Source organism: Balaenoptera physalus, assembly GCF_965194825.1.
Source record: "Balaenoptera physalus genome assembly, chromosome: 13".
In the NCBI taxonomy this organism is placed as follows: Eukaryota; Metazoa; Chordata; class Mammalia; order Artiodactyla; family Balaenopteridae; genus Balaenoptera; species Balaenoptera physalus.
Genome location: NC_138892.1, coordinates 106519814 through 106543415, shown reverse-complemented (window position 1 = coordinate 106543415; position 23602 = coordinate 106519814). Strand labels below are relative to the sequence as shown.

General features: G+C 37.9%; 1 protein-coding gene and 1 long non-coding RNA gene across 20 annotated transcripts in view; one reads left to right on the top strand and one right to left on the bottom strand.

Annotated features, from left to right (window-relative positions):
- Positions 1 to 23602, bottom strand: part of ERC1 (ELKS/RAB6-interacting/CAST family member 1) — a 415918-nt gene that overhangs the window by 224613 nt on the left and 167703 nt on the right. For all 19 annotated transcript variants that reach the window (XR_014252746.1, XM_082422084.1, XM_082422087.1 and 16 more), the window contains one exon: positions 15765 to 15900. Coding sequence is in view for 18 of the 19 variants with exons in the window: in XM_082422084.1 (XP_082278210.1) it covers positions 15765 to 15900 (136 nt within the window). In the remaining variant the exon portion in view is untranslated. The remainder of the gene's footprint in view (positions 1 to 15764; positions 15901 to 23602) is intronic.
- LOC309641747 overlaps positions 1 to 23602 on the top strand; it is a 112336-nt gene that overhangs the window by 6151 nt on the left and 82583 nt on the right. The gene's annotated exons all lie outside the window — the stretch shown is intronic.

The window sequence follows — 23602 nt, the reverse complement described above, 5'->3', positions numbered from 1 at the left end:
AGGACAGAAACTCCAGGAAAGATGTTTCCAAGAAAAAAGTGCATGTAGAGATTACCTGAGGTTAATTAATAAGGGATGATGTATTTTACAACAGTAACAATATTGGGAGGAATGTCATGGTTGGAGAAAGGAATCTGGGAATAAACTGGTGATATGTATACAAATAACTAATAAAACAAACAAACCAATTACCACCACCAGGAAAAACTACGAGTCCAATAAAGGAAATGAAGTCGTAATACACTACGTGCCTTGGTCACAATAATGCAAAACTTGATGTAACTATATTGGAAAGACAGAGAGGGAAGAGTGTGGGGTGACTTGTGTAAAAAAGCCAATTCCTCATCACTCAGGATAAGAAGTCAGTACATAACTAATGTCCAAATGCGAAAAATAATCAAATAACGATAAAAAAGTGGAAGTAAACAGCAGAAGAAACAACCCAAAGAGGTGAAAGTGGTCGTCTCCGAGGGGCAGGAACCAAGGTTGGACAAGAACGAGGCAGATGAGCTGTGCAGTACTGCCTTGCTTTGTATACGATTCAAATATATATTGTTCTGAAAAAAATCAAAATGAAATTAAAAATGTTAAAAGAATAGCGCACACTGCCAAGTAAATTAATAAGAATATAGAGAACTTTTGGAAATAGTTATAAATGTGGTGACTATTTCAGATACTGATACTCTAAACATATTAACTATTTATCATGGAAAGAGAAGAGCTGACCGGACAAGTGTGTCACAAGTCAGTGCTAACGGCAAAAAGGAATAAAAGTTTTAAAAAAAGTTTTAAAAAAAAACTCTTCAGTTTTCTCTTCAAAAGTCCTGTGAAGACACAGAGAACAGACTTGTGGTTGCCAAGGGGGTGGGGGGGACGGGAGACGGAGGGATGGGGAGTCTGGGATGAGCAGATGCAAACTATTATACACAGAATGGATAAACAATAAGCTCCTACTGTACAGCACAGGGAACTATATTCAATGTCCTCTGATAAACCATCATGGAAAAGAATATGAAAAAGAATGTACATGTATAACTGAGTCACCGTTGTACAGCAGAAATTGACACAACATTGTAAATCAACTAGACTTGAATAAAATAAAATTTTTAAAAAGTCCTGTGAATTTCTTCATGCCAATAATTTGCATGAGTGGGTCAAAATGATGATGATAAATCCCTTTCCAGTCTTTAGGTAACTGTGGGATACTCCAAATAATAACATTTTTTAAAGGAATGATAATGTTGCCATAAGTTCTGCTATTACCCAAAGATTCTGAAGATGTCTAAAGCTTAAACATCTCAACAGCCGAGGTCTGAGGCACCAAGCCAAGAGCTTTCAAAACTGTCCCCCGTCCCCTTTTCTGTGCAAATGGTTTCATACACACACACACACACACACACACACACACACAAACACACACACACATATATACATACACATACCTACAAAAATAGTAGTGAGTAGACTTCGGTAATAGAGTTTGACACAGAATTCTGGTGATAAAACTGCTCATCTATACTATACTTAACAGTGTGTTTTGGTTTGAAGAGAAAAATCTCTCATCTGTTTACTGCCTTAACTTTGAGCAGAAGTGACAGTGACCACCAGCTTCTCTGAATATGTGTGATGCAATAAAATGTCACTTGGTAAAGTGGTGGACTTCAGAAACCGTGAAACACAACAGACTCGGTACACTCCTGCTCTCAGGCCCAGGCTCGAGGAAGTAGGGGTTGTGCTGAGGCCCCGGCAAGTACTCCTTGGTGGCTCTGAGAGTGATTGTACCAGGTACAGCCTAAGGCCCTGAATGTGCTTTACAGTCTTAACTAGACTTTCTCTTTCAAAAAGTCCACATTCACCCATCTTCAACATAAATCATGAGGCAGCCATGCCGCTCAAGTCTGTAATCCTGCAGGAATCTACACAGAGCCTCCGGGATCCCTAACCCCGTCTATCCCTGGGATGACCCACAGGCTTGAAGGCTCTGAGGTATCCAGAAAGCAGAAAGATGACTTACTGGGACTAAATGTAGACAGAGATTAAAGTTAAGTTCGAGAACTTCATTCCTGTTGTTTATACGCATTACTGATTTGCAGCTAGCCTGGAAAAAAGTCATAGCTTCTCATTTGTCTTGTCCAATGCAACACAGCCACTAGCCACATGTAGCTAATGAGTACTTACAATGTGTCCAAACTAAGATGTGCTATAAATTCTAAAGACTTACTACCTCCCCAAAAAAAGAAATGTAAAATATTTCATTAATAATCTTCACATTGATTATATGTTGAAACGGTAATGTTTTGGATATACTGGATTAAGTACATTATTAAAATTAAAGTCATCTGTTTCCTTTTAGTTTTTTTTAATGATGCTATTAGAAAATGCAAAATCATACATGTGCTCACATTGTATTTCCACTGGACACCACTCAAGTTTTTACATATGAAATGTATCTATAAAAGGCTATACAACACACCATGTTTTACATAAATTCATAACTCTTCTCTTGGTTCACAGCCTGTTAGCACATAAATATGAGGTACTAGGTGAGAATCCTTATGGAAAACACTGTCAAAAGCTCTAACAAGTGATTGAAAATTACTGCAGTGATAACATGAGTAAAAGAAATTCAAATAGCACTTACTGTTCTATCAACAGAGAAAACCAAACTGTGAATTGAAAGGAAAAAGAAAAATTCAGGCATGTGGCAGATCACTTCAGTACCTAGGATATAAAGTGCCTATGTTAGCTATTTATTATATCAATATAACAAGTTACCTCAATACTTAGCAGCTTAAAAGAACAGTGAACATTTTTTGTCTCACACAGTTTCTGTGGGTCAGAAACTCAAGAGCAGCTTAACCTAACAGTCTGGTTCCAGGTTCTCTCACTGGGGGACAGCTGAGATGTCTGCCAGGATTCAGTCCTCTGCTTCCTCTTACATGGTTGGCAAGTTGGTGATGACCACTGGCAAGGGGCCTCTGCTCCTCTCCACATGGCACCTGGCATTCCTCAGAGCAGGTGACCATGGAGAGCAAGGCAGGGCGTCCATGTCTCTTGTGACCCGGCTTCAGAAGTCACATACCATCACATCTGACACTTTCTACTGTGCACAAAGGCTAACCCTGCCACAAGACTACACAAGGCCACAAATACCAAGAGGTAAGGATGCTCTGGGGCCATCTTGGAAGATGGTTTTCATGGTACCCGAGGATATAGCTCCAGTACAAGAAAACTGGATTATCAACGAAGCAAGGAAGAATGAAAACAGTGATTAACAAAACTGCTTCTGAGAGAAAAGTAACTGTTAGGATAACAGAGCCTTTACTACAAAGACACAGCTTTTGTTATGAGATTATATTAAAGTGGAACCCAAATGATACTAAATTAAAACGAAATCCAAACATACCTAAAATGTAAAAGGCAGACATTCAGAAGATATCACAAAATTGGGTTATGGATCAGCACATCATTGGATATGAGATCAGCAAAATATGCATTCTGTCAGGAATTATTTAGAAGAAAGTCTGTAACTGGACTGAGTTCTAATGAGAGATGTTTTCTTGTGATTATGGTAAACATTAGAGTAACCCAACCTAATTCAATGACAGTTCAGTCCTAAGAATACACAACAATATGCCAGTCAATCAAAGTTTAACTGAAAAAAATTACTGGGTCAATGTTTAGAGAGCTATACAATAGAGGTTTATTAAGACGTTTAGCCTCCACATTTTTGGGGAATCAAGCCAGTTTTTTAAGAAAATATGAGAATGAAATATTCAGAGTCTTGCTGGCTCCCACTGAGTAAAGCCCTCTATAAACTCCTGATCCCTCATGAATTTTGATGATAATTAAGTCTACTCTTTACGCCAACTCTACTTATTAGCTGGGGTCCAATGAGACCATTTCATTCACAGAGGAAAGGGTTCAACGCAGGTGGTTTTTGTGACTAGTTTTGGGGGGATGGTAGAGGGAGAACGAGAGGAAAGGGGAAGCTACCAAAGAATTCCTCATATCTTTAAACAAGAAGCCTCCTATACTCAAACAAGATTAGGGCAAAAGCTGTGACAGCTGTAACTTCACTCAGGCAACTGAAGAAGAAGACTGGACCGGACCCTTTAGCAAATCCCATAATCCCACTCCCCTAAAACACTCCTCTGAACTTTACTTCTTGACATCAGCTCTGTCAACATCAGCTATAAACCAGCTGTAAGACTCTACTCCCCACTGCCTTGCCTTCAGATCAAACGTTCAATAAGAAAAGCAAAGGCAAAAGGAAAAAAGGAACAACAGCAATTAAAAATTAATTTTTTGTTCTCTTCAAATAGCTCCCTCAAAATTAAAAGAAAAAAAAAAAGGCTCACTATACAGTAACATAAAAAGAAATCACTTGATACGGACAGATCTCATTAAGCTTTTCTCAGCAGCAGAAGGAAGGTCACTGCAGATTTCATGAATATCTGAGGGAATAGCCCCCCACGTCCACTCATCCCCCTGCCCTGGTCCTGCCAGTGGAGGTCATTCCCTCAGCTTAACATTAAGAGCCACTTCCTCTGGGGTAAACACCACTTACCAGAGAATTTAACATGCTCTGAAAGATAGTAATGTTTACTGCTATCCATTATCCTTACTGTGAAGAGACCATGCTTCCTTCTTCATCACCTTCAACCCCACCGCTATACCTCCTCCCCATCCCTCAAACATAAATACACATGCGGAAGATTTCATTAAAATCATTCAACAGGTCAGAACTCAATTACCAACTGCTCAGATGCTTAGTGGGGAGGAAAAGTTGAAGCCAGATGCATTGATGAAGTCAATTTTAAGAAAACAAAGCTAGCCTAACACAGAGACAGAAGTTGGTTACACACCAACCACTTTTTGGTTTAAGGAAATGCTTTGGGTTCAAATGTAAAGATATTTTCTCCCCCTGTTCTCTTTAAAGTCCCTCAAACATCTCTCACAGTTCAAATTGTTAAAAATCAAAATCAAAACAAAAGCAGATGCATTTCATTAAGGAAATGGAAACATATATATATAAAATGATGCTTTATATAAATAACTTTTATGGAACATCGAGTACAAATATCCCACAGAGACTGGCCAGGTTCTCATCTTGAAAATTCTGGTAGCTGGTAACAGAAAGAAGCTCAGGCAAGGACATGGGGTTTACCAAATCGTAGGACACGTCTCCTCTGATCAGTAATGCTTATTAAAAAGAACAAGCACAAATTTTCAAAGTCTTCCCCCAAAACCCCAAAGATAGTCTTTTACTTAATATAATAAACAATTGATGTGGTCCATAAGAGGCTGTCTCTTGCCTTTTGAGGTCTTGGCAAAGGTGCTATATATACACCTGTTTCTGCTCTCTCTTAAAAATAAAAGGAATCCCTTTGGAGATTCTACTTTCCAAATGCAAAGGAGGAGTTTCCACAATAACACAAAGGAAAGGATTAAACCATATGTTTCACTGAAGTGAGACCCTAGTACTTGTGAGAAATTTCATGACAAATGTAACTTTAACCACTTACTGTTTTATGGGGAGCATTCCTGAAATAAAGCTCAAATGATGTGATTAAAAGTCCCCATAGAAGAGGGCTAAACTTAACTGCAGGTAATAGCTTAGTAGGCTACACAATCGTACTATCAATAAACATTCTTTCAGTAAATTTCATTGGCTATCAAATGGAACTGAATTTTGTCCAGAGGAAAACATGTCTATTGAGGACATTTCAAACACGGCAGAATTTCTTAAAGTCATTTTAAGACTTGTTTTGCTTTTTTCCTAAATGGTAAGAAGTGGCACAGTTTGAGCCAAAAGCTTTAAAAATTTGCACATGTGCCAACAATATGAGTAGGTGCTTTACCTGCAGGAAAACACAATTTTCAAGTTAATTTCAGCAACTATCCACAGGGTTGTAAAAACAGATGCTGGTTTGTATGTACTCTTTTCCTATATAATCCCTAACTCCATTTAATATTTGTTGAGAACTCCATAAAAACCCACTTATGCTCATATGCTAGCTAGAAAAAGCCCTAAGAAAAAAACTAATCCAAAGGGAAGAAAGGATATAGAATTAAATCTTTAAATAGGTCAAGAAGGTCTGTTAAGAAGAAACCAAAATTTATTTTTACAAAAACAAGAAGAACATTAATACATCAGAGGTATCTTGCATGTGACACATCACATACTATTTCTGGAAGCATGTCAGATAATCAATTTTTTAAAAGGTTATCTTAAACCATTATCCCCATGGTCAATGGAAAAAACAAGGATAAGTGGTCTTCATTTCAGAAAGAAAGAAAAAAAAAATCTCTTACCAAAATGGAAGAAAAAAAATTTTTGTAGGTAGAGCAAATAAAATACAACTGTAAAGAAAAACACAAATGTTTCACTGATTCTGCATCTAAGAGGAGAATATGCCTAAATACATGTAAAGCTGCTTTCCCCATATCTATTTCTATTGTTTTCACTTTCTTTGAACTTTATTCTTAATAGTCATTGGTCTCAGGAGAGCTGGCTCACAATGTTCTTTCAGCAGTCCCATTAATCTCCCTGACAGTCCTCTCTCTCAAGGTTAAATTCAGATACTTATCTTTGTCATAAATAAAAACAAAGCACCAAACCACTACTGATATGAGCCACCACCCCCAGTTCAGTCTGCTTTGCCGTATTAGAACCTGCAGTTCTGTCAAAAGACAAAGTGTCACTGCTGAAAGAATAAAAACATAAAAGGTAAACATCCTGAACCAAGGGAAGATGGCATTTCCTTTGTTAAAATATGTGAGGCCCTTAGAGGGTAACCTGTGAAATTTTACAGAATATTAGGGTGCTAAATATAATATCATTATACAAAATTTTTTAAATTTGTAACTAAATTTTTAATTTTTATTACTTATAACAATAATTGTAGCTGTAATTAATGAACAGCTGCCTCTGTAAAAGATTAAGAAAGGCTAAAAAGAAATTTTAAAAATAGCCCTTAACCTAAGGCAGATATAAATTAGTTGGGGGGGGGCGGAGAAAAATGATTAAATCACACAGGAACAATTCTAAAACAATGTATTGAAAAATATAAAACAATAAAATATAATTAAACGTACAGGCTGAGGAACAACAGATAAGACAATATCAAGAACAGGGTAGAGTTCATCAACAAAAGTTAATTTTAAGCCAGAATCTTCAGGCAGTAAAACTGGACATCCACAGGAAGAAGACTGCATAAGTAGAAGAGCATAAATTAGAAAACCAATAAACTATATTTAAGGAACACCAACACTATCAGGTTGTATAGAATAGAGTAGCTATGCTAGTGAGTATCTCACCTAAAAATGAGGCTAGAAATACTTAAAGGATTTGGTTGACAGGAAGCTCCCAAGGGCAGGCTAAGATGCTTGTGAATGAGAGGTCTTGACATCTATTGATGCAACTGAAATCAATAAACAATTTTATAGAGAACCGACAATGGGCAAAGTACCAAGACAGGGTTCCCAAACTCAAATATACGGGGAAACAACACACAAACTAACAGCATATAATACAAGGTAAGAAAATAAGCCTTGAAATCAAAGCAGAAACAAGCTGTAATGGAACTGCAACACAGAGTGTGATTAATTCCCACTGCAAGGATTTAGGCAGGCTTTACAAGGGAGGGAACATTTGATCTGAACCTTAAAAGATGGGTAGGCTTTCAGTACAAAGCTTTTCTAATCCCAAAATGACCATCAGTCAAATCAGCTAAGATTATGCTTCCATATAATGCTTATTTGGGAGGCTCTTGTTGCTGGGATTTACCTAACTCCAGCTCTCCACACAGCAATTACTTATGAATTCCACCACAGCACATCTTTTCACATATCCAGCACAAAAAAATGTTTTAATAAGCATATCTAATGTTCACAGGGGGAAAAAAATTCTTATTTATCTCTATATCCTCACAGCACTCAGCAGAATGACAATTCCACAACGGGCACTCAATAAATGTTTACTGAGGATAACCACAGATTATTCTGAAATCTGATGTAGCCAATTGCAGTGAGACATGGCTTACAGAAAATGTGAATGAAACAACTCAGATCTAAATGTAACTAATACAGAGCTAAGTTCTTGAGTAGTGGAAACAGAAAGCCTGGCAAAATTCAATGCAGACTGTCAACAGAAGAGGCGCTATAATCGAAAAACATTATAGTAGGAAAAACATGATAGTAGGAAAGGCCTGTCACCAATCTGTGCCTCATTGCTTTTATCATTCATGTCCTTTATTTGTGAATATCAACTGGAATTGTAAAATAGTTTAAATGTTAGTATGCAAGGACCATGGCAGAAACTCTTTAGATACCCATTGTATAACCACGTCTTAGAATAGTCACACATATACCTAAGATATTCCAAAGATCTTGCGAGGGGCAGTGAATTTTGGTGAGCGTGTCACAGAAATACTGGCCAAGGCAAGTATCTGGATTGATGTGGGACCATCTACTATGCCCAAGGTCAACAGGGCAGAATGTAAGGCACCCCTTTCCCCAGAGCAGGGGGGATCGCTGGGTACTTTCTCTCTTGACCATCCTGGATACACTGGATCAGACCACACACGGATGCTGTCCTCTTTCTCAGCCTCTCAGCAGCATTAACAATCCTCTCCTGCCTTCAGTGATGCTATACTCTCCTTTTGCTCTCCTGCTTCAACTGGCCTCTTCATTTTAGTTTCCTTCCGAGCACCACCCTCTCCTACTCTGTCCCAGCTCTAAACGGTGAGGATCCTAAGGGTTCAGCTCTAACTCCATTTTCTTCTGTCAATATTTTATCTCTAGACGGTATCTGATTCATATGGATTAAAATATGATTTTTAAGCTCAAGTCTCCAAAATTAAACTACACCAGACTTCTCTAAACTTCAAATCTGCACTTCCAACTGCTGGCTTGACATCTCCATTAGGATATCTCTCAGATACAGTCACATGTTGAAAATGGACTTGTTCTCTTTCCCTGGAAACCTGTTGACCTCACCCTCAGGGTTCGCCCATCTCATCACTGGGCATCGCCACACACCCAGTTCCACATGCCAGGAAACCTAGGAGCCATCCCCCTTCCTTCCTCTCCTTTAGTGTCCACATTCCAACCCACGAGAAATTCTTGCCTGTTCTACCTAAATGTAACAAATCTCAAATCCACCCTCTCTTTTCTCTTCTGAGCCTCCAAAAACCTCTATCATCACCTCTCATCTTCATTATTACTACAGGGCCTCCTACTATGACCTGAGCTCCTTTGGAGGAGGGACGTTGTTCATCATCACTATTTACACAAAGCAGGTGTGCAAGACATATTTACTGACATACACTTTCTTCATAACCACTCTTATCCCATTCTAATCCGTTGTCCAAATACTGCAAAAAAAACCAGTACTCTCAAAATGCAAATCAAATCCTGTCCATCTTTACTTAAGGTGTTTCGCTACTTATAAAATTTAAACTTCATACATGGCCTACAAGGTCCGGCATGGCTAACACACACGGGTGCCTGTGTTCTACCTCACTCACCACACTCTGGTCCTCGAACAACCTAAGGTAAGGTTTTTCTTACCTTAGGGATTCCCTCCACTTTAAACCCTGTTTCCTCTGCTTTGCTTTTTAAGGCCTCATCTTCATGTCATACCCTCAGAAGGGACATCTCTGATGGCTCTACCTAAATTTGCTGCCCACCATCTTTCCCTCCCCCACTATCTTTCACATGCCCGGTTTATTTCCTTACAGCACTTACCATAATTTCTACTTACTTGTTCACTTAGTTTTATCACTATATTCTCCTCCATGAGACAATATGCTCCAGAGGGCAGGGAACATGTCTTTTCGTAACTGCATGACCAAAGTTTAGCAACAGAGTTCTACACTTAGAGAGCATTCAATAAATTTATATTGAATAAATGCAAGACATCAAGTATGGCTCAAGAAAATGAGCAAAATTAAACCTGATATCTTGGAGGGACAGAGACTTGTCAAGACATATCAACTCTAATAATAACAGCCTATTATCGATATCATCATGGCTTTGAGATTTGGGTCAAATCTTTGGAATAGTCAACTTGCTAAACTGAACTCTAAATTAAATGATGGCTTTAGGATGTCAAACAATATGGAGAACACAATAATATCTGCACTGCAAATTTAGAGATGGTATATGAAAAAAGCCCAAGATATCTATCCGATATCTATCCTGTATCATTACGTTTGGTGGTAAGATGTTTCTGAAATTCATAACCCACTTGCTTAAAGGAGATGGGAAAGTGAAGTGGGTGATTAAAAGTGCTGAGGAAATATAGAGTCAATGACTATTTTTAATAAAATTTTAATTCTGAACTGTTTACAGACATACAGAAAAGTTGCAACAATAGTACAGCATTCCCATACACCCCTCACCTAGCCTCCTGTAAAGAGCTTACATAACCACAGCACAATGATCAAAGCCAGGACATTCACACTGGCACAATACTATTTACCAAACTACAGATCTTACTCTAATTTCATCAGTTTTCCCCTAGTGTCCTTTATCCGTTCCAGGATTAACCCAGGATCCCACATTTCATTTAGTTGACATTTCGTCTAAGTGTCCCCCAATCCATCTAGAACAGTGCTCAGTCTGTCTTTCCCTGTCTTTCAAATTCTTGACATGTTTAAATATACTGCTCAGTTATTTTGTAAAAAGTCCCAGAATTTGGATTTGCCTGGTATTTTCTCACGATGGGAATGAGGTTATGCATTTTGTAGACACACATCAGCATCTCTATACCTCCCTGTCTGCATATAAATTGAACACCGTGAGTTCTTACTAGTATTTGATTCCGGTCTAGCACCCCAGGTGCTTTTTCATTATTCTTTCTTGAATAATGAAAAAACTCAGCCTTCGTTATCTACAATATATTTCTTTATTATTACAACATTTATGTACAGTTCTTCTGTCTTTAGCTTCACAGTATTCAAGAAAATGGCTTCCAAAGCTCCTTAGGTCTGTTCCCTTCTTCCCCACCCCTTTGAGGGCAGTTATGTTACTCATTTATAAAACTGGTTCATCTGTTAGGGTTTGTACTCCTTCTGGGGTTCCCCCAACCCCACACCTTGACTGGTTTTGTTTATCTAGTTTTTGAGAAGGGTAAAGAGAAGTGTCACTTTCTGCTCAAACCTTCCCCCTTCTTTCTACTAATCGCCTCCCAACCACTCCCTTAGATAACTGGTCTCTTTTGTTTCTAGATTATTGTTCCTGTTTTCTTTGGCAAAAAGATCAGATATATGTGTGTTCTCTCATAATGAGCAGCAGACTACCGAGAGTCTTTTGTGTACCCCTCACCCCCCGCCCCGGCTTGACAAGATGTCCTGGAAATCACTCCACATCAGTTCGTTAGAGATCTCCCTCATTCCTTTTTGGAGCTGCCAGTCTCCAATGTGGACGCACCACAGTGGATTCAAGCACTCCCCTATCTATAAGCAGTTAGGTTGTCTGCAATACTTTGCAATTAGTACAATATTGCAAATAACCTTGTGTACATGACCTGTGAACAACACGGGGCTTAATCTGAGTATAATTATAGTCAGCCCTCCGCATACGAGGTTCCTCTGCATCCATGGCTTCAAACCACAGACCGTGTGGTACTGTAGTATTTACTACGGAAAACTGTCCGTGTATAAGTGGGTCCTCGAGTTCAAAACTGTGTTGTTCAAGTGTCAGCTGTATATGTATCTTAATACTGTTGGAGATGTGTCTTCAGATACATCTAGACATTGGAGAGCTGGGGCAGTAAGTACCTGCATATGTATATGAGAATTACAACCTACATAAAAAAATCGCTCTGGGGACTTTACAAATTATTAAGAGCACAAAAGGGCTTCTAAAACCAAAAAGTTTGAGACTAGTTAATGTAGATCATAGTAATAACTGTTCAAAACACAAAAGTACAAACAGGATGCAGTCGAGTGCCTTCACAACTAAGGCCATACTAAACAGCAGCAGTGTTTAGAGCCTGTGAGATGCCGCGATTCCCTCTATTCTCAGGTAGCATTTTCATTTCATATGTAAGGAATCTGTTTAATCTCTTCAGGACACTTTTAATGTGTTGAGCCAAGAACAAAGTAACAACTTATCTCGAAACTCACTTTATGCCAAAAAGAAATACTTTTATTTCCACCTGAAGTATTTTAAAAAATGGAAAATTAGAACAAAATGAAGATACCTTTTCAGAACACTTTCAAAATAAAACATGGAATTTTGAATTGAAGAAAAAACACACAGAAGAGCAAGGACAACGAATGTGCAAACGCTACGCACAGCTGTCAAGGATAAGCCTCACACATGATGTTGAACAAAAGAAGCCACAAAAGAATAAATATGGTCACTCTATTTATGTAAAGCAAAAATATGCAAAATGAATCCATACTTATTAAAAATATATACACAGGTTGTAAAGAAGAGCAAAGAACAATAAAAGTCACAATAATGAAGGAAGGGAAGAAATGATGATTGGGAAGGAATATATAAATGATTTCTGGGACGCCAGCAGTATTCCAATTCCTTGAGACAATCACTTTACATGTTTTATTCACACTGTGCATGTGAGTGTGTGTGTGTGCTTTATGTACTTTTTAAAATGTAGAGTATTCTCCAGAATAAAGAAAGTTAAATGAAAAAGTAATACCACTGCTTTGTGACCAACTGTAACCAGAAAGAGTGAGGTCACCAATGAACTTAACACCGTAACTGGCAGTCACTGAATAACAAAAGGCAAAAACGAACCTTTTCGTTTAAACCAAGCTTTACTCTTCACAAACAAAAGAAAATACACTGTGTGTTTATTAACATGATAAGCATAATTAATCTTTGGAAGCCAAGGTGGCATCTGATAAAGATTAAATATTCATTACTCATCAAAGTTCAAAACATTAGTTATAAAGCATTTGTTTTTAACATGATAAAAAATATTTTTTACTCCTCGAATTACTATTATGCCCATACTGGAAATACTACAATAATTCCTTTCCTTCACTTCACCTATTTCATGAAAACATCAGTAATGGACCCATATGTATATTCAGAAATTTAAAACAAAAACAAATTCAGATAATGAGGACTTTTAAAAATACAAATCCTCAAACAATTGCTTTTCTACTCCCCTACTCCCCCACGGATTCTACCATTAGCCATTTCTCCAAGAATCCCTAGTGTCTTTCAGTGGAGACTCATATTTAGAGATCACAGTAGGGTCCTAGGGATACTCACCACCACTGAGTTGTCATTTGCAATGACACAGTTAAGAAACAAGTAGCAGAGCTAGTGAGTAAAAGAGCTGAGATCAGATCCACAGTGTCCCGCTTGTAGTCCAGTGCTCTTTTCACATATTTAAATGAATTGCATCCATGTGTATCTTGCATATGGCCGTCAGCTATCATTTTTCATAACCTGAATATCTGTCACTTACTGAGACACCTTGGAAATGTCACTCATCCACTCTAAATTCGTTTTATCTACATGTAATATATAAACAAATAATCTGATTCACTTATCTGTTGGGTTATATAAAGAGGAAACAAGAGATGACCTATGAAAGCACTTTTGGTGTTACTGTAACACCTGACAGAAGATTAAAAGGGCACGCTTCGGTTTACAAAGACAGACTGGTAGCAGAAACCATTATCTGGCGGGGGTGGGGGGAATGAGACAGATGAAACGGGTAAGGCGCTGCCATAAAGAAGGGCTTGTCTTATAAAACAAATAAATATTCTCTATAATTAAAAATAATGCGATCCTAGTCCAGAAAGCAGGTTGAACTGAAATCCTAGAAACAGCCTAATGATTAAACAATTTCATAAACCATAAAGATGTCAATTCAAACTTATGAGCAGTGAAATAATTTTCTATAAATACTCTAGTGAAATTGTTAGCAATGAAGAAAAAAATAAGACCCTCACAGCACAAACTACCCTAAAATTATTTAAATTAAAAAGTAAAGGTTGGGGCTTTCCTGGTGGCGCAGTGGTTGGGAGTCTGCCTGCCAATGCAGGGGACACGGGTTCGAGCCCTGGTCTGGGAAGATCCCACATGCCGCGGGACGGCTGGGCCCGTGAGCCACAATTACTGAGCCTGCGCGTCTGGAGCCTGTGCTCCACAACAAGAGAGGCCGTGATGGTGAGGGGCCCGCGCACCACGATGAGGAGTGGTCCCCACTTGCCACAACTGGAGAAAGCCCTCGCACAGAAACGAAGACCCAATACAGTCATAAATAAATAAATAAATAAAAAGAACGTGAATTTCTTTAAAAAAAAAGTAAAGGTTAAAAATGAAAGCCCAAAACAACTTAAAAATATTTATAGGTAAATATTTATATGTTCTCAAAATGGGGATAAACTAAGCAAAAAATCCACAGGGAAAAAGCCACCATGGAAGACAGAGGTAGATTTAATTACATTAATAAACAAATGAAACTATAAGACATGAAAAAATACTCTGCCTCACTGGTAATCAGAGAAATATAAATTAAAACAAAAATTAAATATTTTCCACCCATCAGACTGGCACTAAAAAATAAAAACGGAGGAAGAAAATTTATAGTATCAACCGTTATTGGCAAGGGTGAGGGAAAACTGGTATGCTGCTTTTTTCAAAAGTTGGTATATTTGAGGAAATTTATACTGTGTCTATAAGGAGTATGTATTTTATAAGCAAAGTTATATAAAAGAGGAATGAAAAAGGGAATTAAAAAGTCGGATTTTCAGGTCAGAAATGAATTTGTTATAAAGCCTAAAAATGGTTTCTACATAACAGATAGCTCCTCCAAATCTCTCCAGTAAAGATTTCTGTGGCTATGCAATGCGGCATGAACACGATCATACCAATTAGAAACTATAACGAGAGAAAAACAACCTGGCAGTGGCTAGCAGTCTTGGCAGGAGTTTTAGAGATTTCCACCACGTCTATGGCATTCTCTAAACTTAAACTTTCATTCAGACAGGCGAGAGATCCAGGGAGTCTCAGTTAAAATCACAGCTGAGCCACTAAGGAAGCTGTGTGCATGTAGGTAAGTAATTCAATTTCTCTGAGACCATTTCCTCATCTGTAAAATGTGCAAAACCCATCTGCTCCTCTGGACTAGTGAAGGTTAGAAACAGTGAATGACCAGGCCCTGGTTTCGAGCGCTGGGCACACAGCCGGCACTTACATGGTCGCTGCTACTCTTGTTACTGAGTCTGGTTTAACTTAGTCTTGTGAATAATTAGGTCCAAACATCGATTATGTCTCCAGTGAAGTAAAAAAGTATGTTTTAATACATCCTGTATGACTGAAGTACACTCTCTAAACTGAACTTTTTTAAGAGTAAGGAAAGAAAGAGGGAGGGGGGAAAAGGTAAGAAAGGTGGGGGGAAAAAGGAAAGGAAGATGGAACAAAGAAGGAGGCCAGGCGCAAACCAAGACTGGCAATGCACTTCAATGAAGGAAAATGGCCAAGCGTTACGCTGACCACCTGAAGCTCAACAGACCCCACTCATCACACGGACACTGAACCTACCAAGGAGGCGGGATCCCCTTGAGGAGACGGACTTTCTCCTTTGCTGAGGTTTCCTCACAAAGCTGTGGAATAAAACTTGCCTTTTCTATTTAGAGCCACCCCTTTCCTGCTAAACAGTTGGTCTGAGAGGAAGGCAGCGGGCAGGGTGAGAGCGAGGGGAGGAGGGAGAGTGAGCCACGTGCAAGCGGGAGGGAAGCTGCTCGCCCAGGGCCGGCCCCGCCCACCTGCAGCTGCTGGGAGCTGTCGCTGAGGGTGTCCTCCCTGCGCCGGGCCTCCTCCAGCATCTGCGCGCTTTTCTTCTTCTCCACCTGCTCCTTGTGCTTCAGGTTTGCTACCTTCTTATTCTGCTCTTTCACTTGCCTGTGGATGAGGGGAGAAAAATCAAGCTCTTCATATATACGCACAGGAAAGAATGTTTATTCACCGACTTACACCACTGACCTCCAAAGACACCTGAGAACCAGCAAGAGTTCCTGCTGCAAAAAAATCCCCCCAACATGGCCAAGCTCTTTCCCATCAGTGGCAGCAAGCCGTTAACCAGGATGTTTCGGAAGCACGTATTTAACTTTATGAAGCACAATGAAATCATAAAACAAAAAAAGAGGCATGGGATAGTGTGAAATGGCAGAAAAAGGAAATAAAATTCAGAGATTTTTGTTGGAAATATGAAAACAGGCTCTTGACATCAATCTATGAAACTGTAGAATGGCTATTTAAGAAAGGTTTGTAATACAACTCTAATTTTACTGTTATTAAATATTTGAAACTTTCAAAAAGCTATATATAACATATATGTATATAAAACAGTCACATAAAGATCCAGGGCCCCAGCTTAAGCAACAGATCATCCTATCTACTTTTGAAGCTCCCTATCCAACTCCACTGCCTCCACATTAAGATAAGAAAGCTAGACCAAATGCTAGGTCACAGGTAAAGAAGACTAATTTCACCAGACTGGAATCATGATTACCAATCAAAAAATATGTTTAAGGCACTGCTCAGGAGAACATGGGCTCTGGAATGCAAGAGGATCTACATTTGTCTATGCTTTGACAGTCTGTGAAGGTCTTTACATTCTCCTTACTCATTAGGTAGACAAGTATTTGTTTAAACACCTCTCTCATGTACCAAGCATGAGAAATATCAATCCACGAATAAAAATAGTTCCTGCTCTCAAACACCTCCCAGGCGTCCAAGCACATACAGGGTATACTAAGTGCTATAAGAAAGTGCCCAGAAAAGGGGTCAGGGGTGGTCGTGATGATCGGGAAAAACTTCCTGGAAAATGATCTACCTCTGAACTTTCCTAAGGGATTAGTCCAAAGGTTACTAGGTGAGAGAACAGCAGGACTAAAGCCCTGATAAAAGGAGAACGTGTCCCGTTGGGAGAAGCCACATACACTATGACTGCAGCTTAAAGCTGGAGCAGAACAAAGGAAAAGGAAGCCAAAGGTAAATGAAAGCCACATAATTATATCATGCTGAGCAAGGAAGTTGCAGTTTATTCTAAATGTGTAAGACTTTATGTAGGGAGATGATATAATCAGATTTCCAAACTTTTGGAAACAAATCGAAGGGGATTCATGGAAACAAATCAAAGGGAGGATGCAACAATTAGAAAAGAATTCATTCAACTCGGCCTGAGAGTTGCATCAATAAACTGAACTAATAATGAGACCATATAAGCCACCATGGTCTATATTTAATTAACATCCTTTAAATCAGGTAATGACAGCCTGTGGTGAGGTCTCCTCTCAACACATTCTATAAAAGTTGCTTTGTCTGCAAACTACATCATCATGGTTTGTCAGATAAAATACAGGACATCCAGTCAAATTCATATTTCAGATAAACGACAAATAATGTTTTAGTATAAGTATGTCCCAATATTTATGACATATTAATACAAAAAATTATTCAGTACATATCTGAAATTCAATTTTAACTGGGCATCTCATATTTTTTTTTGCTAAATCTGACAACCCTACAGAAACTCAAATCTTGACTGATTGTAAAGTTAGTCTTTCCTCCCTTCTCTATTGAATTTGCCATCTTTAGCTCATCTACAGAATACTAGGTAGTTATCTACAACTGCTATCTAGAAAAGCAACATTTACCACTTCTCAAGGCATAATGGCATGAAATTCAATACTCTTCAGTGGAAGAGTTAGGTGGATCAGCACAAGTCTGTGTTCACACGCTTATTTGTACCAATGAATCATCCAAAACAGTAACACTATTTTATTTTAGGAGAAGTTAGTTAACAGAGGTGTGGCTACACTGTGCTTATGTGGCCTACTACAAAAAACTCCAGGCAATTTTATTGCTTGAAAGGAAAATAAATTAGGAAATATACTCTTGAACAATAAAGGTATTTAAGAACGCCAAAAGAATGACAAATGGAAGCAAAAAATGCAATTAACAACAGATCATTCTCTCAGATGATAAACTCTTGCCCATACGTGGAACTCCTTGTAAATAGATCCCACAGGGTCAGAAATGCTCTTGGCCTACAGAGCCCTGAACACTTTGGCTAAAAAGTAAGGAAATAACTAAGCCCTCACAATTCGACTAGACTTCTTTTTGTGAATGACATCTTATGAGGTTTTAGTTGCTTACTAGCATCAGTCAATAATGAAAAAAATTTTCTAAAATGTGCAGAGAAATGGTTGTATGACCTAGTTTGATTTTAGAAATCAATGTAGAACTCTTTCAACAAACTAGATGAAACAGACTATAGCAACAGGAATGTACTTGAGCAAGTCATAAAGTATTGAAATTTTATTACATAACAATACAGGGACTCTGGTCTTAACACAGTTAGTAGGAAGCATCCCACAGATTCCAAACATTTGTCATGAAGACAGGTCTGCAAAAGGCCACTGCTAAATAAAACATGGGTAATAATAATATTGCGCTTAATCTGTTTAGATCTAAGAGTGAAAGAGATGACATTTATAGGCCTCACTTCCTGAATGTCTTGCCTTTAGCCAAAGGTGCTGCTATATAATAAAAAGCAAAGATGAATTATGGACTGAATCATGTCTTTTCATCTAAACATGGAATTCGTTCTTTGTATTCATTCTCTGGGGCTAATGTCACTGAACAGGAACTAAAGAGATGTGTGTTTAAGTATACAGAGCGTGAATCTTTAGTCATCGTCACTCTAAATAAAATCTCTGCTCTGTACTGAATGGAAAGGCAGACAGAGGAGGGCAGGGGAGGAAGAGCAGAAACAAATCCATTCAAAATGGAAAAGCTCAGTGGAGACACGAAAATACAACACTACAGGTAATTGTCACTATTAACACAAAACAGGCTAAAACAAACACTGAATGATTAAGTACCCTGCCCAAAGTCATACAATGAAGTCGTCTAAACATCCAATCCAATCTCAAACCATCAATAAATTATATTCTCTTGATGACTTATTCAACTAGTCTTGGCAAAACCGTAATTAAAATGGTGAAATGCTTCTATATTTAAAAAAAAAAAAGTGCACTAAATTCCAATCTGGAATGACAAGAGGGTTTTTTATATATTACAGCCAAAATGATCCTTGCCACTGGAAAAACAAAACTTGTTATATTTTTTATTACTTGAAAAATAAACTTATTTAGAAATAAGTATAGTTTAATGGCATTTACTGTTAACTAAAAATGAATCAGCTAAGAATATTATAATTAACCTAACTTGTAACTCAGAGAATTATGCCTACACCAATGACTTCCGTGGACAAATTCTTCTGGAGCCTTTCATAAGGTTTTGTTTAGAGACATTTAGATCAAAATCTGTCATGCAAAAATCAAAATACACAACAAAGTGATAAAACTTCCCCATAAAAGTATGAGAGCACTTGAAGCTTAAGTTAGAGAGGAAAGTCCTCCAAATACAAGGCAAAAACCTTCATGATATTTTTCTCCTAAAGCTGAATTGTGGTCGGACTTGGAATTACTTAAGTGGCACCCTAACTGTTTTACTACAATGTGGAGAAAATATTTAGAGTAGAAAATTGGAAAATCACTTTTTAAAATGCAGTATTTGTGGTTGCTACTTTTATTGCAAATACTGTAAGATTTCTTCCATAATGAATATGGTTTATTCAAAGTAGAGTTCCATAAAAATGTTTAAAAAACAAAACAAAACTGAGTCTTTGGTAGTAACAAGTCAGGTGACCAATAATGGAGATGAAAAAGGAATTTTTTAAAAGAACATGAGAAACATCAAGAATTAAGAAACATGTAAAAGAAGAAAAGCAAAACAGGCCAAAAACTGTCAACAAGGTGGTAAGAGAGCTAGCAGAAAACAATGTCACATAAACTATTAAAAAGCAGAGCTCCAAAAAGAAGAGAGTCAAAAATCTAACACCCCAGAAAGGCCGGTAGGCCCGAGACAGACAAGTCCACTAAATTTGGCAAAGAGTACCACTGAAGCAATTATAGCACAGCACTGAGAGAAGATTCCAAATTATATTGCTTTGGAAAATAAATGGGAAGTGTGAACGTGGAGGCATCAAGCATAAATGATTCTTTCAGAAACTGTGCAAATAAATAGAAAAGAAAAAGTAAAAGATACTGTAGTGAACTGAAACCAACGAAAAGACACTGGAAGGATTGCTTCCATGTCTTTTTAAGGATGGGGAAAACCAGGATATGTTTTATGTTTGGGAGAGTCAGTGGGAAGAAAGAGAAGAGAAACAGGGAAATAAGGAGAAGGAGGATTCAATTTATGGAACAAGGTTTTGAAAACTGGTCAGAGGGAAGGAATGAACGGGAAGTTTAGCCTCGGAACAGAGCTGGGACATTAGTCCCACTGACAAATGTAAGGTAAGGATGAGCGAAGAGAGTCATTCTGAGACTGCTGATACGTAGAGAGAAGGAAGAGGATGGTTAAGAACCCCTTCATGAATTAGATTCGTATAAGTAATTATGAAACAAAGATTTATTTTTTTTAACATACTCACACCCCAAACAAACTGCTTATTTTTAAAGAGTCAAAGGTAAGAAGACTTTTTCAGAAATATTGTTAAGCACTGAGAAGAAATATCAGGGAGAGAGATTTGGGAAAGAGAACCTTTTTCCCAAAAAAAGCCTCAACTTCATCTTTCTACCTATAATAGAAGTTTCAGCACCTGAAAAATAGAGTCTGAAAATGTCATTACAGAAGGGACACGGCTTATTTTATCATCTTCTACACATAACATACACAGCTTTGCACTTTCTATTAATACTGACAGGAGTCAAGAGCACAGTGTAGTGTTTTAAAGACCCTGAAACGTATGGCACCGTACTATGGTATCCTGGACCAAACAGGACTCCATGAAAAAAGCAAAAAGGAGTAATCATAACAGCTCCATTTACTGACTGCTCACCCGGTGCCAGACTCTGTTCCAAGTGCTATCTGCATTAACTCATTCAAAGTTTACGACAACCCTTCAGATATTAGAGAACTACTCCAATTTTACAGATGGGAAAATTACAGATGAGAAATCTACCTAAGAACACCTGAGCAATCTGGGACTCTAATTCCTAGGCTAGAGTGCATATCATATGAAAAGCCCTGAGGCTGAAATGAGAATATTCGGCTTCAAATCTAAGTACCACCACTAACTAGTTGGTTCACCCTAGATGTAGAAATCATGTTCCCTAATGTTATTAGAATAACAATCTGTCCTGTGTAACCCACATGCTGACAAGTACTTTTATAAACAGTAAGCACATATGATGTCATTATTATTAGAAAACAGCTGCTAGGTAAAACGCATGTGGTATTAACAATATTTTCTGAACCCTATCAGAAATTCTCACACCTTAATTTACATTGCCATGGCTCATATGCAAAATAAATAACTTTTAAAATGCAGGTTTCTGATTGTTTTCTGCCAGCTTCCCTTACTAATTTACTTACTAATGAAGATAGATGAGTTACTTAATGGACCCTGTACTTGTGTTACTCGCCTAAAAAATGGAAATTCACGAACCTCTCTACATACTTGCTGGGAAGATCAACTGAAATAAAACCTGTAAAGCTTCTCCCATAGAGCCTCTGACACATGAACAGCAGGACTGGTGGTTGTTTTTGTCACCACCAGTTCTACCATTCAGCTGAGTCACAAAACAAACCCCAAACTGAAAAGAGTATGTGTAGGTTTGTGTACGTGAAATAATTCAAAGGTTCTTAAAAAAATCCACAGACTGTGGCAATTTTCCCTCCCTCCTTCATGCTGCACTTTACCTACTAATATAACAGCCAGAATGTCTCTGGATGAAAATATAATAAAATTAAAGCAATATTTTTCACCTCCTCATTCCTCTAGTGGCTTCCTTTCATCTTCGTTTCTCTCTCAGTCCAAACCTGGTCAGTCTGATTCTCGCTTTCTGACCACTCTCACTATCTTTTGAAGCACAGAACCGTGAATCCACTCTTCCGATAAATCTAAGATTCATGACATTTTCTGCACTCATGACTGAATTTCTAGACATCTCTTTACTGGGATAAGTTCCATCATTTCAGTTGCTTATAGGAATTCAAGACAACGTTAGTATACAATGTTCTGTTACATATCTTTGTTTTAGGACAAGCATACTGACCTTGAGGTGAGACTGAAGGAAACAGCAAATCCAGGAAGAAAGTGTGAAAGAGAAAGTTAGAAAAAGTTAGTGAGGGCGATATTCAGAAATAATATTATTCACAGACATAGACAAAATATAAAGCACAGGATTAGAGAAGGGAAAGGAGTCACACAGATTCTGCACTGGCAACAAAAATTAGTAATTTCAGATTTTCAACAAGTGTATTTTCATATTAGATTACACCACTGTACCTTAATGTAAGTTTCTAAAGGAACAAATTTTGTCTAAAATTTACCATTTCCTAGGGCAGGAAAAAAAGTAGTTTCTTAAACACAAAGGAAAAGAAAAGAAGGCTAGCTGCTCCCCTTCTCGTTTAAGTAGCTAACTGTGATCCTACAACGTCAGCCAGCTTAGTTCTATACACACCCATCTTAGAACTGACAACGCCTTTACCCACCCCAGTCCATTTCTTAGACCCAAGTTATCCAGGAGCAAAAGCAGAAAAACACTGACAGCTTCAGTTATTCTGTAGAATACAGAACTCTAATTCATTTGGAAAATTCTGAAATAATTTTCTCAAATGTGAAAATAATGTTTTCCTAATTACACCCATTATTTCTCATTCCAAATCTATCAAATCCACCCCCAAAGGCGCAATCTAAAAGCAATAATGAAGACTATATGGCTCTATAAACATCAATTCATTTCCAACACTGCTCAGCAGAAAGAGATGCAAAGTAGCCATGCTTCATATTCCTACCCCAGCACGAAGCCCCTGAGGTTCATTACTGCTTTTCATAACAACAGGCAGTTTTCCCTTTTTAAACATTAATCAATTTCATTGAAAGTAGTATCGATGTTATCCTCCAAATACTTAAGACTTCTAACAGCCAGTGCCATCCAGCTTACCTTCAGGATCTAAATTTTACTTTAAGAATCTAAAACAAGAAGTTTATTTCTTGAATGCAAGCACCATTTCAACTTGCACTTTAATGTTTTCTAATATTTCAGTACTAAAACGAGAGTTTTTTAAAACTCATTGTCAGAATAATGAAAGGCAAGGATAACAACATTTATGGTCGCCATTATATAAGATAAATAGATGAAAAACAGAGAAACAAAATGACAAACAAAAACTCCTCACAACCACACAGCGAGTACGTGGTGGATCCGTGAGAGGAATGTAGGTCTGCTGACACACCTCCTGGACATACTTTATATGTCCTATGATGCTTACAGACTCCTGAAGGGATCCACAAAAATCCACGGATCTTTGGCATTTGGAAAACAGTGTAGAATGCAGACAATGTTCAAAGTCAAAGAGAGGCCAATCATTTATCTAAATGATTGTTCCCAATGATCTTTTTTATTTTTGTTGGTTATGACACATTATGTTAGAATAATTTTAGATCAATGATGACACTCACTGAAATCTCATATAGATGCAAAGCTTTATATGAGACACGAGAAAATCCCTGAAAAAAGAAAAA